Source organism: Anticarsia gemmatalis, chromosome 19 (assembly GCF_050436995.1).
Source record: "Anticarsia gemmatalis isolate Benzon Research Colony breed Stoneville strain chromosome 19, ilAntGemm2 primary, whole genome shotgun sequence".
Lineage (NCBI taxonomy): Eukaryota > Metazoa > Arthropoda > Insecta > Lepidoptera > Erebidae > Anticarsia > Anticarsia gemmatalis.
The window spans coordinates 460,839-478,869 of NC_134763.1; the positions used below are offsets into that span (position 1 = coordinate 460,839).

An 18,031-nucleotide genomic window follows, 5' to 3' on the forward strand; every position below is an offset into this window, starting at 1 on the left:
CAAACAACGGACACAAAGTACAATCAGACCCGAAACAATTATTTGTGGATCGCACATAAGATAGACATAAAACTATCGTCCGTGATCAAAATATGATCGCACATGAGCGTTTTGTCTATGCTTTTAAGTGTCTGCTATGAATGGAGATTTCAGTGGTACCTTATACACGACGAAGGAAACTGTTAATAAAACTTCCATACATATGCCCTTCTGTAAAGCAGAATACAAGCAATTGTAGCTTCTACGGCGCAGTGGTTGATGAAGTCGGTTTACAGTTACACAACTAACCTGCGCAGTCATGAATTGCTTATGAACAGACGTGGAGTAAATATTAATTTCAGGAACTAATAACTTCTTCGGTGGAGGGCTGGAGGCTCTATTTTCCGTGCTTTTAAAGATATAGAGCGTTTTAATACCGTTTTTAAGTCTATCTGGCCCTTTTCTACTCCACTTTTCAGTCGTAGCGTCTCTTGTTTATGTTGAACTAGCCATTAACAGTAAATTATCTGTGTAAATGTGTGTTGATAGTAAACAAATAATATATAGTGACATAAGGAGAGCAGTTACATAAATATCTAGGTTGTTATTGTGCCCTAGTCCAAGTAGCGCGGTCTACACGTGGCTCATTGATAACGTGCCCTCGACATATCGGGGAGAAAAAGGGTCAATATTGAATCAATCGGGTTTTCATACGTCAGTAACGAAAAGTTAATGTTTTTGTAATTACTGAAAGATGCAATGAAAACAGAAACTCCACGTAACAGTTTAGAGTATGGATTGATATATATATATATTCAAAGAGTAAATTATATTAAAGTGCCTACAAAAGAATGATAAACCGATATTTTACTCACTTAAGTTAGACTTAAGCCAGATTGACAAATCAAATTTGAAAAAGGTTTAGATTAGGTTGTACTTAAACGAATCTATAGCGACTTCGATTTTGAAATGGCTGGTGTGTAGTTTGCTTGTCTCATAAAATTGGAAACCAAATAAGTACGATTTAAAAATGTTATTGCTGTTAATTGCGTAATGTTATAAAGAAATGCGTATATTCTTTCTCCGGCTAAACCTAACCTATCACTACAATAACATTGTTGCATATCGCTCTCACCGCTAGTCAATATTTTGGCGCCGTCCATTAAATAACACTTTTGGGAAGGTTATCTATGTCGTAATAGGTAATCTTATTCCCACAATTCCTCGAATTGTAAGCCGTAATCTTAAGTCGAGGGTTCAAGAACAAATACCGCTGATATTGTGATTTTGATTTTGTTTATTTATTGGTGGTGGACTCGGAAACTTCGAGAGCTGAAATAAGAAATATAAAAAAGCTTTTTACTGTAAATTTCGAGGATGTCAATTGTAAATCAACCAAGTAGCACCAACCTGCTGTCGAAAGGACATAAGAAATTTCATCGATTTGTGTGCTACATTTATATCGATTTAACATTAAGCCTAAAATCTACGTTATTACTTAACTCTTTTGGAACAGTGAATAAATTAATACAGTTTCAGATCTTGTGGAATTAGCTTCAAAGCTGCTGAGTTGCTGTCTTATTTCAATGCTTCAAAACAAAGTCGCCTTGTCTTTCTTAGGATGTGTTATTATTTTATGACTACTGAATGAAATAATACAGTTCAGATATTTAGATAACTATTATTTTCCCTTCTTACAATACTAAGTAACACCAATAACAAAATCTGTCGTGTCAGTTAAACCTAAGAACAAAAGCTTGTGACGCGGCGACATGCGCCGGAGTGGATCAATGGTTATGTGTGAAGGAGTCACCCGTGAAATGACGCGATCCCTCTAATCTGTTATATTATTGTCAGTTAGTACTAAGTACCTATGTTTGTTGTGTAATACGTTATCTCGTGCTTAGTCAGTTTATTGTGGTTTGAAGTAGTAAGCATGACAGCTCTGCGAGGCAATACTTTTACCTTAACTTTTATGGATAAATGAATTTGGGAGGTGAGAGCTTAAAAGAACTGTGTAATGAAATCTTTAGAAGGGATATATCTAGATTTGATGAATTGGTTTGAGCCTAGCCTTCCTTCCAAACTATGTTGGAGTCGGCTTCCAATCTCGCCGGATGCAGGTGAATATCAGTATTTTACATGGAGCGACAGCCTATCGGACCTCCACAGCCCAGATACCTGAGTTATAACACACTACCCTTCGGTAACACTAGATTTCATGAATGCGGTAAAATATTAACTTTAAATATTGTGTATACATTTTGAAAAATACCGGTAATAGCCGCTCATATTTAGATACCTACTACAATTTGAAAAAAATGCAGCACATCAGCATAATAAAGATTTTCCAAGAAAATGGTTAGTTTACAAAGTTTACTCATTTCAATCGCAATTTTCCGCGCTTTGAACGCGTTACTCTCATCAGCAAGTTGAGTAAGCACGTCACAGGCCTTGAGCATCAACTTTCACGTTTGTTTACTATAAAGCATCGGCACGAGGAAGTGTGCGTGTGTTGCGATGTGCATGGCAACACGTTATCAGTCGGCTGCCGGTCAGACGAGCGGTGCATGGCGGCTAATGGCGTCGAGTTGACGGTCAAGGCTGCCACGTGTACGCACTCAATGTAATCACCGTCTGCGCACGATCACTTACTTGTGGGTTTCATCTGTATCAAAGCTCTCGACGATGCAAAAAATGATTAAACAAATAATGTTTCAGGCCCATAGGTAGATGGTTACATATTATTATGCATACGGTTGGTAACATACGATTAGCAAAGTAGGAAAACTTTGCGAGGCCAACCTATCAATAGGTAGACTATAATGTCCAAATTGTTAAGTTTATTGCCTCTGTGCTTTATAGAATACTTGAGACTCAAACTTTGTCAAAATAAGCCAATAGTCGTTAACAAAATCGCTTGTGGCTTGACCAACGTTTACTTTAGTGTTTACCACTGCATCCAGAAAAGCCAAATTGTTACAAAATAAATGCAAGCTAGCTGGGGATGTATCGTATAGTCATTAAGTAATGTGACCACAGAAGTTCTTCGAAGTGTAAGACCACAACGTGATCCGACCGCAGACGAGACGAAGCCCATGAGCAATGAGCATTAGCCGCAAGGCTTACATTACACTACTAAGGAACCTTACATGACTCATAAATACAGTCTACAGTACCTCTGCAACAATGTTCCCCGAATTTATGAAGAAATTGTGCTTTAAAATTTTTGTAGATAAAATTATTTTGTAATCTGCGCGTTACCTACTTCAACCATTGTAATGAAAAGAGGTAAAGATAGGTCTACGTCTACCCCACTAGTCCCGTTGAATTGGCCAGTGAAGGGGCAACTGGCACTATTCTGTCCCACTTGTCCTGTGGGGGGACAAGTGCCGCTATATTTCGTGGGACAGAATTTGAACTGTGTATAAAATAGTTCTAGTTGTCTCGTAAGCGCAACTCAACGAGACTACTGGGATAGATCCAAAAAGGAAGTTGAAGAGTGAAATTTCTACGATATTATATATATCCAATTTGAAAACATGCGGATAGCCTTCCGTTGTCCTAAACTACAAGATCTTTGGCAAAAACGCTTCACACTAACATTATTTGAGTACAATTGTCTTGTAGGTATGCAACTGTAATGTTTTGCATTAGTTGCAATATAATTAGCCTTGTCGCCTAGATCTTATTATTTGAGATTGTCAGTTAGTATCTATTATGACTACAATCAATTGTTTAAGTAAATATTATTGCTAATTATTTTATAGCTCGCGATAATAGGAGCGCGCATGTTTCGTCCCGATGAGTACATACAAGATGCACTTAATGTAAACTGGGTATATCCACTTTTACGACTTGAAGACTGTCATCGTTTTGTACATCTTATAGTCATTTTCTTACTGTTTTAGCTAAAAACGAAGCTAAACTACTGTTCTGCGGTATTTTCATAAAATTGTCTTTTAAATTATTGTCTTTTAAAGCGTAATAACCGCTCGCTAGTAAAATTCACCTCCATAATTAACGTATAGATCCTCGAGGTCGAAAAAAATACAAATGTCGGATATGTTCAATATTTTGATCCTTTATACTTCTTTGAGCCTAATTAATCTGTCTACAGAAGTTCATGTCAATTTAAATCATCATAAAGTGTTGAGATACCGCGCTTTCTGCAGGAAATCTTTTAAATTGGGTTTGCAGACTGATAAATATGCGTCTATAATTGATTTACTACTTTCGGAAAATTCTACTTCATTAAGAAAACAACGAATACATACTTGTAGTATATCTAATGTAAAACTATTGACGTATGTTGCAACAAAGTGTTCAGCATTTCTCTGAAGGTCACCTCAATACCTTTGCGCGTTAACCTTCCCCGCAGGTCGAGATGAAAGAACAATATTTTCGTTATTCATATCTGTCGGTTCAGATAATACGAGAAAGTAACGTGTCGTCTGCGCGCTAATCTATCAGTTATTTCGGTACAGGATGTTTTTATGTTTTGGCTGCAGTTTTGTGCGTTACTCATCAGTTTTCATCGTTTTAGGGAAAGTATGCAGTAAATTGCAAGAGAGAAAAGATTATCTTTAAAGAGCCAGTTTGACTAGACTGAATGACTGAATATCGGACTAGATATACAGTATATTTCTGCCGTTAATCTCCTGACAAATTGTATCCTAGAGCGTAATACGATCGTTGCTAAACTTTTATTTGTTAAACTCTCGAATTACTTTATAGTTGAACCGAATCCCATATAAATTTTCCGATCTTCTCAATAATGTACTTACCTTACCTTTTGTTGCAACTGCCTGTCTTCACGAGGTCTATCCAATTTTTCCAGCGCTTGACAGCTACTCTTACTATTGAAACACGGGTTGAATGTTCCTATACCTATAACCTTTGCGCTGCAAGAACAGAGCACGACAAATCTATTTTATATCGGAGACCGTTAGTAAAAAAGTTTTGTGTTTTTGAAGCCTATGCGGTCCCACGGCTGGGGAAAGCCTCTCCCAATTTTCTCCAACTGTCTCTTCTGCCTCCATCGTCTGCCTTACATGTAACTTATAATGTATTTTTCTATTGTTGTCAGCGCGTGGTGGTGGTGAGGGGTGCGGCGCAGCATGGAGGACGACGTGACGTTCCTGTTCCAGCTGGGCGTGGTGCGCGACGCGGTTTCTGCGCCCGCGCACCTGCTCACACTCGCACACCTCAAGGAGCTCGCCGTCAAATTCGTACACGACAAGGTACGCGAAACAACTGTTTTTTTTTACGTTTCCGCTGTTGGGCAAGGGTCTCCTCCAAAACGATGGAGGGGCTGTGTTAAGTGCGGGTTAGGGACTTTGTATGAAATAATTGTTATACATTTCAAATTCAGAGACATAATTGTCTTGGAAACACGTACACACAAATCTGTGAGAGTAAGTAGGGATGGTTTTACCTTTTAAATATGCTAATGACTCTCCAACGGTCGAACTTTATAAATTCCATTCGTTTAAAGGCTGCAATGTCATACAAAAGAGGCATGCAGCTTATATCAAAAGAAAATCATTCACCATCGTAAAAATACCTTGTACTCATAATTGTGTTCAAGTTAGTCATCAGTTCTTAAACACATGCCACCATAGTAAATGAAAGCCTAACCCTAGTCATGAATTAAAGTTTACATTGCTTTTACCAATAATAAAACCTGTTGCCTAGATCCCGGACAACGGTCTGAACCGGCTCGCGGACCGTATCCTGCTGTTCCGTCACGACTACTGCTCGCCGAACGTGCTGCAGCTCATCAACGCCGCCTCTGACGTCACCGATGAGACCCTCGTCGAGATCGTGCTCACTGCTAACCGTGAGTATAGACACTACAATAGCAAGAAGAAAGTTCTCGAAAACGAAAGTGTTTTAGTCCTTGATCTTTTTTTACTGCCTCCCTGGCGCAGTGGTTGAGGTCGCCACGCCAATAGCATTGCGTCGGGAAGTCGTGCGTTCCATTCTCAGACGGAACAATTTATTTGTGCGATCCACAAATAATTATTCCGGGTTTGTAGAAGTCCCCGCGGTATAAGAGCAATTTTTATTCTTGTGCGGGAGTTGTCTGAATAAAAAATGGGTCCTTTAATCTTCAATCCAAGAATTGCTGTTTACCAAGTCTTAATGAGTTATAATCTGTGACTGATCATAGTAATGCTAAAAACATTTTGATAGCCTGTGAACTGTCATTTGCACACGTTGAACAGGAGAGTGTTGTTGATGCTACGAAGAAACGAATTTACCAATATTCAATGTTCCAATAAAAACAGAATACTAATCAGATTGGTCTGATTACATTTAGTATATATATTTTCATAATAAAATTGAAGACATTTTATGACTCACTGATTCTGCTAGCCTGCGTCATCCCACAGCTAGGCATAGCTCCCAATGATCCATACTTCTCAACCTAATGCCACCGTACTTAATAAATTTTACTCATTAATCTCCCACTGCTGGGCTAGGGTCTTCCTCTACCTGGGGACTTTGTATACCTTCAAGAACTCTCAGGCGTACAAAGTTACATCACGAGGTTTTCATTCACTGTTGGAACAAGTGATAATTATTTCTAATACACACATAACTGTTCTCGTACTTAACAAGGGATAATTTCATAACAATATACTTGTAATATTGCAGCACTAATATGCGACAGTGGTCCGGAGGCTGCGCCGGCGCCACGGCCGCACGCGCTCTCTGTGCACTCGTACAAGGCGCCCACCTTCTGCGACTTCTGCGGGGAGATGCTGTTCGGACTTGTACGGCAGGGACTTAAGTGTGAAGGTACGTACCATAAAAAACTGGTGCATAACTGGTGCTGCAAACCTTTTTCTTTTTTACGTGGCTTATGCATTAAGCATACACTTGCACCCTGAATGGAGTGCAGGGTTATGTGGGACTCTCCCGCCAGAAGGGCGTGCATACCCACTAAACCGCCAAGTGTCACGGCCGCTTGTGGCGGCGTGCGGCGGGCGCGGGCGGCCGGATAACTGCCGAAGCATGTACCGCATGCCGCACGCCACGAGCTTATCAAGGTGGTGAACGTGCTACCACTGTACAAGGACTCATCAATTCGATTTCCGGACTGAAAGTATCTTTAGGTGATCGATAAACAGTTGTTTCGGGTCTAGTTGTTATTGCAACTTGCACCACACCAAAAGCCTCATGTGCTGGTTTTCAACCTGCCTCTGCCTGATTTATTCAACCCCTCAAAAATACGATGTCGTGAGCTACTAATAATAATACACTTATTGGTCGGTAATTAATTACTGTGAGATTTTCTTTGCGGTCACCTTCCGATGACTTAAAGTGATGATACTTTAAAGGGCACGTGTAAAGTCAATTTCTAAGAACCAAGAGTTCACACGTTAAGTTTAAAGCACTAGTTTGACTACAATATAAAAACATAATTACATTTTTATATTGCTTTTAGGAAATATACCTAATAATCGTCAATCAGACAATGGATAGTTACTTTATTCGAGGAAATAGTAATCTTAATTGTTGGAACATGTCAACTTAATATAAAACACTTTTTGTACTTACAGGATGTGGTTTGAACTATCACAAGCGGTGTGCAGTCAAAGTGCCGTCGAACTGCATGACGCCGGTGACGTCGGCGGGCGGGGGGGCGGGGGCGCGGCGCGTGTCGGCCGGCACGGGGGGGGCGAGTGGCGCGGGGGGCGCGGGGGGCAGGTCCCCGTCGCGCGGCTCCACGCACAGCCACGCGTCGCACGATGACTCGCTGGTAAGGAGGCTCGCTCACCTCGTCACTGGCAAAGATACCACTTAGATGTCGTACACTCTTACATACGTCGTGTTTTAACTAAACACGCGGTTTAATGTCTTTTACGTAGTAAGCTCGTTATTATTGGATGGATCTGTTAATTTTAGGGCTCAAAACTAACCTCTTTAGTATTTAAACGTATTGTCGTTGATATATCCGGGTGACAAAACATACAGCATTCGATTTTCTACACAAACGTGAGAATGTGATTTAAAAAAAAGTTGGGTACCTATATACAAAATAAGTCTTCCATAATCAGCATTATGATAAAATCAATATAGCTGTCAGCAATATTCACTCATTTTAAAGTTTGGTCAACAAATCACCCAATATTATTCTTTAAAACGTATTAACAATTAACTATACAGTACTTAAAATGAAGACAGCTATTCTTATAATAAAATAGGCATCTAGTCTACTAAGTAATGATTCATTTCCACAAGTTATCGAAGTATTAACATTATTTTAATAGCTATTTTTTACTGTACTAAATGCATTTTAATAATAGACAAATGTAATCTAACAATGCCTGAAAGACAATAATTATGAAGATTATTGACAGGTTTTTGTAACTTAATAAATAAATTATACATATACTGAATCTCAACTTATACATATAGTATTTGAAATATATCAAGTTGGTTTTATAGCCAAGTTTGTATGTCACAAAATTTGGACTCACAGAATTTTGATAACATGGTACCTACTCATAGTAAGGTTGAATTATTATATGATCACACAGTAAAATAGTAATTTACTAAAGATCTGATTTTACAGTAATCTTCTTATACAAAACGTATTTTCTATTATAAGTAGGTTAGCATAGTATTTTACAAACAGACAATATTTAGCACAAGCCACTAACACAAAATATTAATAGTATTATAAGTTTTAAGACTCTAACGAATCTCATATTTTTGATACTTTTTGTCATTTACTTCAAATTAGATTTAAGATTATAACAATGGTACATTCCTGCTATTTTCTTATTAAATTCTAATATTGTTTGTTTATCAAAATTTTAAACTTTTAAGTTTTATGTTTTGTTTCTTATGCAATTTTGAAATAAATGAAAACTAAATAATATACTTGAATTAAAACTAAGTTTAAAGTTTCGTTATATTTTTTTATACATTTTTTGCTGTACTTTTGTACTGTAACTATTTCCATCCAAACAGTGATAATAAAGTATTGTTTTTTTCTATAATAATTGTAAACTAACAACGAATTGGGTGGTGGGTAGCATTTGTGGAAATTTTATATTTTTTGTTTATTAATTATTAATAATAAACGATTTAATTTTTATTTTGTTTCGTTTTATTTCATTTCCCATGTTACCCAACATCCAATTTAAAAAGTTTTATAACAATTGATTCCCTGAAATTATATCAGACAATTCTGTTTTTCTTAAGAATCAAAAATCTGTACAAAATACAGGAGAAATTAAGAAATAGTCACGTATTAAAAAAAAATTGAAACTCTGTATATAACAGCACTATGCATTAAACCTTTTGCAATTTTTTATGTAAGAATGAGATTTAAAAATTCGTTGTAGTTGGTGTAATCTAAGAAGATCACATATTATATTTACATACATCTTCAAAAAAAGTTGGCTAAAAGACTGCTCTTCGTGACAAAAACACACTAGCAATAACAAAATATACGACACTTCAAAACATCTAAATAAAGAAGAAAAGAATACATAACAACAGGAAAACAGAAACACATCAAATATATCTATTAGTGATAACAATAATAATTTCTTACGTACGTAAAGATGTTACCCGTGCAACAGTGGGTAGCAACTAATGTTTATGTAACAATAGAGCATTCTGTGTTTATATTGTTTACTATGTTAAATGACTGCTGGCATATGAATGAAATAACAGGTAATTAAATAAATCATATTGCAATAAGAAACTTGTAAATAACTGTTTGGTCATCAGGTAACGTATGCAACTATAGAGGTCTTGAGACAAATTACGACATACAATTTTTGAGAATCATACGAAGCATTGAATTCTTTAAGCTGTAGAACACCTAGCGTTTAAGAGCAAGTGAAGTCATTGATTATTCCACCCATAGAGGTAGCAAGTGCCCAGGTACATGACTTTAGGGCAGTAGCAGTTTACTAAATTAGGATCAAAATTGTAAAAAGACAAAAAATGCAAATATCATATTATACATCCATTAGGAAACTGTATGTCGAAAAGCTTTTTAAAGGAATGGAAAGTTTTACAACCCATGTAGGTACTTGACCAGAAAACACCAGTATGCAATTTTTGGAACAGCAAGAGGTCCTTTTTTCACGCTTCAATTCTTATAATTACGTAGATGGGTATCGGCAAGCGCAGCCGGTCCCCGTCCCGCGCGGGCTCGGTGTCGGGCGCGGCGTGCTCCACGCTGGGCGCGCTCGCCATCCCGCACACCTTCGAGGTGCACTCCTACACACGACCCACCGTCTGTCGGTACTGTAAGAAACTGCTCAGAGGATTGTTCAAACAGGTAAAAATAGTTCTTTAAAGGTTTGTTTTTTTTCCAAAGGCGATTCTGTCTCTCAATCTGTGTTCCGATGTTATTAATAGTGCGGGTATTTTGCACTCTCAATCAATTTTTAAAAACTCATTTGATTTATACAAATTGCAATTAGTGGACAAGTTAACGTTAGCATTAGATACCCTAATGCTAAGGTTAAAGAACTAATCTAAAATACTATCAATTATTGTTTTTTTTTTCATATTTCCCCTAAATTGTTGCCTCCGAGCGATTACAGATTAAGCGAAACATGGCACAGACATTCTCGTTTTCACTTATTCAGGGCAAACGCCTAGTATCTTTTTTCATTTGGTTATTATACATGCTCTAGGTTACCATTCAAGCCACAATAAAACCACTAAACACGACAAAACATTGACTTTTCACACACATGTTAAATTAATCCAGCCATTAAAATCTTACACTCCAGGGCCTACAATGTCGCGACTGTCACTACAACGCGCACAGAAAGTGCATCCCGTTCATCCCGAAGGACTGCGGCGCCGAGATACGGGACCCACACAGTAAGTGTTAGTATTGTAACTGTACATAATGGGACAATACCGGTGTAAATACATGTATCATGGACATCGTTGGAATATGGTATGGGCTTTAAAAGTTTGTTGCGTTACATTATTAGTTTTAAGCTCATTGCTTGTGAAATCTGTCCATTCGAAGTTACCTGGTACATTTATCAAAATAAAATATGATTTAGAAATGTACTAGTTAACCAAGAATCTTCGTTCCTATCTACAGACACGTAACAGTTCAGATAAATTGTCACTTTCCAAACATTTTTAAAATCTATAGAATAGTGAAACGTTTTTGCTTGTATAGACGTGCTACCTACAATCGTATAATTATAAATGGAACCTAAGATTAAGCCTGAGTTAAGCTTTATGTCATTGAAATTGCTCTATGTATAATTATTATTGCCACATGTCATTTAAAAATAATCTAGACTGTAGCAGCTATGTGTTTTCTAAATGGTATATAATAGATTTTATGTATCCTGTTATTAATTAATTCTTCAGTTTTATCTGTTGAGTAATGTTTTACTGCTTTAATCACAAGCCTTGTACATACATACAGCTTCTGTTGCAAACATTTTGGAAACATTCTGTACCATTTACATCGAATCATAAGGTTCATTATAATTATTATCGCTTTGCTTATTATATGGAAAATATATTGTTTTTTTATGTCCCGGGTAAGTATTTTACCTAGATTATTGTTATAGCTGACGCCAAACAACTTTATCAATGGCACTAGAAAACAATGATTGATTCTTATGTCCGTCTGTAAAAAAAATGCGAGGTACGATGCAGAGGACTATAATTGCTCTTCGATCGTCCGATTGGTAAAAGAATCAATTATGGCCCCTCTCCACTATGCCTACGTTATGTTTGCCATATGCTTTGGTAACTTGTGCTTAAATTGTATGGCGTCACCTATATCTGTTAATAAATCCCAGCTATAAATACAGTTACAATGTGTTGTGTATTATATACTACACAGGTGAATATCAAGACAGCAGTACGGGCAGCGAGCTCTCAGAGTCGGTGCGTCTGCCGGACGACGAGTCCGATGATGGAGGCAACGACGCGCCTGATACTACCACTATTGATGGCACCGAGGTACGTCTCCATGCCAATTCTATGTGAAAATATTTAATAGTTGTTTATGTCCAATCGAGCGAGTACCTTATACTATCGACTAACGCCAACTGGCTGACTTGATCGAGAAATTTTGCATTAAATCTTGATCATCGAGAAATTTTGTATTAAATCTTTTTCAAGCCTGTTTGACTTACCTTTCGACTGTCTACGGGAATTGGAGTGATGATAAATGTTACCCGAAAGGGAAATAGAACTCTCCTGTGACCGGCACGTCCCTTATTACTGTGTTTTAGCTTCTCTTTCTTAACACTGTCCGAAAGAAAACTACTACAAGACTGTAAACGAATGAATCTACGCAAATCCGCCCACCAACGATACAGTAAAGCTTGTAAACATAACTGTTATAATCAAAGTACCCTCAAATAACAAACTTGTATAATGTATATACACAGGTGCAGTTCAGACGTCCCCCCGGTGGTGATGAAGACGAGCCGCAACGTGACACACTGCCGGAGCGCTCAGCCAGCAGGCCAAGCAGGTGAGATATTACTATAGCTTGTGAGTTTTTGTGTCTGTGTGTGGTGGCGGTGGTGTGGGAAGGTAGGGATTGTGATGTTTTGTGGAGTTTGGTGAAGGTTTTAAAATGTGGGGTTTTGTGCGGCTTTCTTATGAACATTTCAGGGAATAAAACCGAGATACATTTGTTTTGATGTTGTGAGAGTTTGCTTTAAGAATAATTCATTTAATGGGATATTTAAGTTTGCAAAGTGCTTTCGGTATAAAATTGGGATCATGTTTCAAAACCCTTGCCTTATTTTATCTATTTAACATCTCGTATCTGGACGTCCACGACAACATACTTTCAATACTAGCTAATGCCCGATCCATTGATCGCCAACGTATTATATAAATCGCAGTATTTTTCGAGAAAAACGAATAACACACTAGTATAAAGTACAATAGAATTGCGGTTTAACATAGATTTACAAAAAATCATTAAACTACTACGCTGCAAACCTTCATCAAAAACCTAAAACAAACATCAAAACCTCAATTCAACAATCTACTTCTAAAGTACCCTCCCCACCACCACAGTCACCACACCCCCTTTCTCTCCCCCCCACCCCCTAAGCTAGTAGATCTGACGCGTGCACGTTACAGCTCGTCGTCGTCGCCCAGCGCCAACATCCCGCTCATGCGCATCGTGCAGTCCGTCAAGCACACTAAGAAGAGAGAGGGCCAGTGGCTCAAGGAGGGCTGGCTGGTACACTTCACTAATAAGGATAAAACTGTGAGTATCTTCTTATTGTTTTTTTATTTAACTTTTTCTTTAAATGTGAAATATATATTATAATAGAGATAATGTAGTATTTTTGGCTACATATCACTGCACTCAAGTTAGGTTTAGGTTAAGTTATCTGTTACGTTACGTTATACTGGTTTAATGTTCTAAGCGAGGCGCCCATAGCAAGTTGCGCTCACCGGTCGGTAAACGATCTGTGGGTCAAGCATCTCTTGGCGCGGTCATTCCATAGATGGGTGACCGCATAGTGGTAATTGAGCTCGGCGTCTCCGTGCTTCGGAGGGCACGTAAAAAGTCGGTCCCGGCTGTTATCTACTAAAATAACAGTCGTTAAGCCATGTCAAAGGCCTCTCGGGCGGCTTGAACAACTTTGACACTAGGTTGACCACTAACCATACGACAAAAAAAAAAAAATGTTCTAGGCGTTATTACTTCATACCTGTAATTATTATATTTCTCCGCTACATGAGTTGATTTTTTAAACATAAAATACGTTTATATATGTGCGTGCACGCACTGGTTGCTCTTCGTTACTATTGCACGCATACCAAAAACAAACAAAGAAACCAAAATTTTAGACAACACAAAATGAGCGAATTTACGTTTTGTCTACCACTTTTCGCTCTACCTTTACTTTTAATACACATATATAACTAAAATACCAACTACTTTCCAGTGAACTAACTACATATTTGATTACGTTTCAGTTAAAACGTCACTATTGGCGGTTAGACAGCAAGTCTATCACTTTGTTCACGTCTGACCAAGGCACTAAGTACTACAAGGAGATACCACTCAACGAGATACTCGCTATTGACACCGCGAGACAACCACACTCTGGTAAATATCACTTCTTACCTTCTGTTTCTTTTTTTAGACCTTTTTTGGCCCTCCCACTGCTAAGCAGGGGTTTCCTTCCTCTCTTCTGCTATCGCCCGGCAACGGTAACAAGTTATGTCCAGTCACTGAAAGTAATCGAAGTAGAGGACTTCTTCATTCGGGTTTACCGCGTTTGCGTTTACTATTTAAGCACCTTCTCACTGCGAGAATTTGTGTGCTACAGCTGACAAGATGAATGGAATCTATGAACAAAACGTTACGTCAAAACACAAGTAAACTCTGGATATTAAGCGTAAAATAGGTAGTGAAATTCTAGACTGATTACGAATTGCACCGACAAGCAATGTTATGTATTAATTATAATTTTTTAGAGATTTTTAATCGTTGACACTATTATAAATCGCTTTTAACCATATCTAAATTCCCCTATGATTTATACATTAAACTACACTCATATTGCAGGTACAGACGTGATGCACTGCTTCGAGGTCCGCACCGCGAACGTGGACTATCTAGTAGGGGTGGAGGAAGCGTGGGCGGGGGGAGCGCCTCCCCCTCCCGACTCCGGCCTGGGAGCATACCTCGCCAGGTCCTGGGAGACAGCAGTCAGGCAAGCGCTGATGCCCGTTACACACCATTCAGGTATTATATACTACTATTGAGTATTGTGTGAAAAGAAATGGATTTGTTTTGATGGTCATTATGGCATACGGTCAGGTTTTATTGCACGGCGTTGGATTCAATTCGCACACGAATTATCATCTGTCGTTTCTGCGATAGACAGATAGATTTCTTATATAATCTCGGAGCATTTTTTAATGTAATAGTTATTGCATTTTAACCTACTTATTCCACGAACAACGATACATAATATTATAATGTAACGAACCTAAAGCGCGATTGAAAATTAAAGGTTGGAATACTTTTTTTGTTTGCCCGACATTTCGACCGAATTATATCGTCCGTGGTAAAGGGCTGACTGCAAACCGCTACGGGCAACGATACTTTTGTTGGTTGTCTCAAACTCAATGCAAATACGTTCTTTTGTTTTAGTCCTAATATTTTATTTTTGAAGACTATAGTTTTTATACGTTTTGTTCTGTCTTTGTGGCGTCTCTCAATGTAGTCAGACATAGGTAAATAATAAAGTAGTCTGTGACCGCCAGTGCGGTGGTCGCTCCCACGTGTGGTGTGTGTGTCCGCAGCCGAGGCGCGCGGCGCGGGGCCCGACGCAGAGCCCGACGGCACCGAGGAGCGCGTCACCGACATGGCGCAGCTCTACCAGATATACCCCGACGAGGTACTGGGCTCAGGACAGTTTGGAATTGTGTATGGAGGACTGCATCGCCGTAGTAAGCGGCCCGTGGCGATTAAGGTACACTAAAATATATTTTTCCTTTGAAAATTTTTTGTACTGTATTTTAGATTAAGTAATAATATTGCCTTTGAATTCAAAAACACATTCAAGAAAGTTTATCTGAAATTTAGCTTAATTATGACATAATCCGCAAAGTTAAACTTAGAGGGAACCGTCTACCAATCACGTATCGTGCTCGAAAGCAGGGGAAGTACGAAAAAACATCATTACATTACATTCGACAGAAGAATCTAGTGAGATGCTACATGTATTTGTCTTTTTCTTTATTTTATGGTTTCTAAGCAGAAAATTGGTGTGTAATGAAAAGTCAACTTAAAGTTTTCTGGACTTTGAAAATGCACATAATTTTAGATAATTTATTAAATACAAAACAACTCATAATTGCAGGTGATAGACAAGCTCCGTTTCCCAACTAAACAAGAAGCGCAACTCAAGAACGAGGTGGCGATACTTCAGAACCTGTCCCACCCTGGCGTGGTGAACCTGGAGCGAATGTTCGAGACGCCGGAGAGGATCTTCGTCGTCATGGAGAAGCTGAAGGGAGATATGCTTGAGATGATCCTGTCGCATGAGAACGGGAGGCTTACTGAGAGGATTACCAAGTTTTTGGTGGCACAGGTTAGTTAAAATGTATAATGGTGGTTAAAGTCATTAAGTTAAATACATTTTTTGGATATTGTCAGCAGTATCAATACCACGTGAAATGATGGGGAAAATCCGTTTTTTTATTATCAGCAATTTGATTTGACAATACAATCTTATCAAAATAATTGTTAAGTCCAATTTTTATGTTTGTCCGCCAACATTTTCATTGTTTTTACCAGGTTCCTTTAGAAAAATATGATTTTCATGTCAATGGCAGTCCATTTCCACAATGACAAATATTTCAGTAGTACAATATTATGCATGTTCACGATGTTAATTCCCGTATACTAATCTATAATAAACATGCAAAGCGAAACTAAAAAAATTATCAAACCTACTTTTCTTTTCCAGATCCTAGTAGCTCTAAAACACTTGCACGAAAAGAACATAGTCCACTGTGACTTGAAGCCGGAGAACGTGCTGCTCTCTACCGATGAGGAGTTCCCTCAGGTCAAGCTGTGTGACTTCGGCTTCGCCAGGATCATCGGGGAGAAGTCCTTCAGGAGATCTGTTGTTGGCACGCCGGCGTATCTTGGTGAGCACTTTACAGCATACAATTCTGAACTATTTATTATACAATTTTTTGGATAAAGTTGTTGAAGTTTAAAGGCCAAACTTGGGTCTTATTAAACAATGGTTAAGATCGATTTCGAAATATGTCGTCGCGCGGTAAAACCATTATGCAGTGTTAGATGCTATTGTACACATTTGTCATCTGGCCACTAGATATGAGCGATTTAACAATTTCTTCGATTTACGCTTAATGGTGCTTGATACATACATAAAATGACCAGAGAATGGTGCTTAATTTTTCGTTTATATAAAAAAGCGTCAATTATTTAGCATAAATTGAAAATATTTATTTGCGTAAATACTTTTTCCCTTTACAAGACACTTCATCTTATCATATTACATTCATTTGATTTGAATTAAAAATCTCTTTGTAAAACTACTATGTTATTAATTATTGGTAACACAATAATTGGGTATTTTATATAAGTTTAGATCTTTTTATTTGTCTGTTTTATATTATACCTGTTGTGTTACCTGTAAATAAATAAATAAATGTGTGTAGCCCCGGAGGTACTCCGCAACAAGGGGTACAATCGTTCGCTGGACATGTGGTCGGTGGGCGTGATCATCTACGTGTCACTGTCGGGCACGTTCCCCTTCAACGAGGACGAGGACATCAACGAGCAGATACAGAACGCCGCCTTCATGTACCCGCCCACGCCCTGGAGGGAGATCTCCGCTGACGGTATGAATATATCTATATGTAATATATTTACTTTCTTGGCAATATTTTTGTAAATTGCACAGACAAACTCACGAGACAAAACTAGTATTTCCATAATGTGTTATTCTAAAACATAAGGTACAAAACACTGTAAACTTTCATCTAAAATTGTTTCGGCGTGGTGGCTTGCAAACATCGATCTAAACTTATGAATTTAAAATATTTGCGTAGATTTCAGTGCCGTTATCTTATTTTCGGTGATGTTAAAGACTAGACTACATTTTCCGCAATTAAGTGAAATAGTAACGACCTATTAGGGTCAGTGCAGATCGAGAGGAGCGCAGCGGAGAGGATTTTTTTAACACACTTGAAAATCAACTTTAACATTATTAAAATAAAGTGCATAAGTGCTTGAACCTGACAAAAAATGCTCGCGCGTCCTCGAGGATGCGCGGGTATCCCCGCGCGGCATCGTACGAGAATTTTCAATATTGTTACTGAGTTTAAAGAGGGAGAACGTCATTTTTATTCTTCTTCAGCCAAAAGAGCAATTATAATCATGGCCCAGTCCACCATCGTTGATGAACTTTCACGACAAACGGGCATGTTTAATGTAGAATGGTAACCCAGAATGCTTTCCTCGCGCAGTCGCGAGCATGCTCGAGCATACGCGAGCCGTAAAGAA

At 38.2% G+C, this 18,031-nt stretch overlaps 1 protein-coding gene across 3 annotated transcripts in view; it reads left to right on the forward strand.

The window, feature by feature from the left end:
- PKD (serine/threonine-protein kinase D3) overlaps nt 1-18,031 on the forward strand; it is a 97,633-nt gene that overhangs the window by 69,295 nt on the left and 10,307 nt on the right. The window contains exons 2-16 of one of the 3 annotated variants that reach the window (XM_076126895.1): nt 5,069-5,222; nt 5,677-5,821; nt 6,643-6,786; nt 7,551-7,750; nt 10,124-10,294; nt 10,755-10,854; nt 11,843-11,961; nt 12,396-12,481; nt 13,105-13,234; nt 13,954-14,086; nt 14,549-14,728; nt 15,292-15,461; nt 15,852-16,082; nt 16,461-16,644; nt 17,185-17,367. In XM_076126895.1, the coding sequence (XP_075983010.1) occupies nt 5,100-5,222; nt 5,677-5,821; nt 6,643-6,786; nt 7,551-7,750; nt 10,124-10,294; nt 10,755-10,854; nt 11,843-11,961; nt 12,396-12,481; nt 13,105-13,234; nt 13,954-14,086; nt 14,549-14,728; nt 15,292-15,461; nt 15,852-16,082; nt 16,461-16,644; nt 17,185-17,367 (2,299 nt within the window). In that variant the 5' untranslated portion in view covers nt 5,069-5,099. The remainder of the gene's footprint in view (nt 1-5,068; nt 5,223-5,676; nt 5,822-6,642; nt 6,787-7,550; nt 7,751-10,123; nt 10,295-10,754; nt 10,855-11,842; nt 11,962-12,395; nt 12,482-13,104; nt 13,235-13,953; nt 14,087-14,548; nt 14,729-15,291; nt 15,462-15,851; nt 16,083-16,460; nt 16,645-17,184; nt 17,368-18,031) is intronic. The other 2 variants (XM_076126897.1, XM_076126896.1) reach the window with 2 other exon arrangements.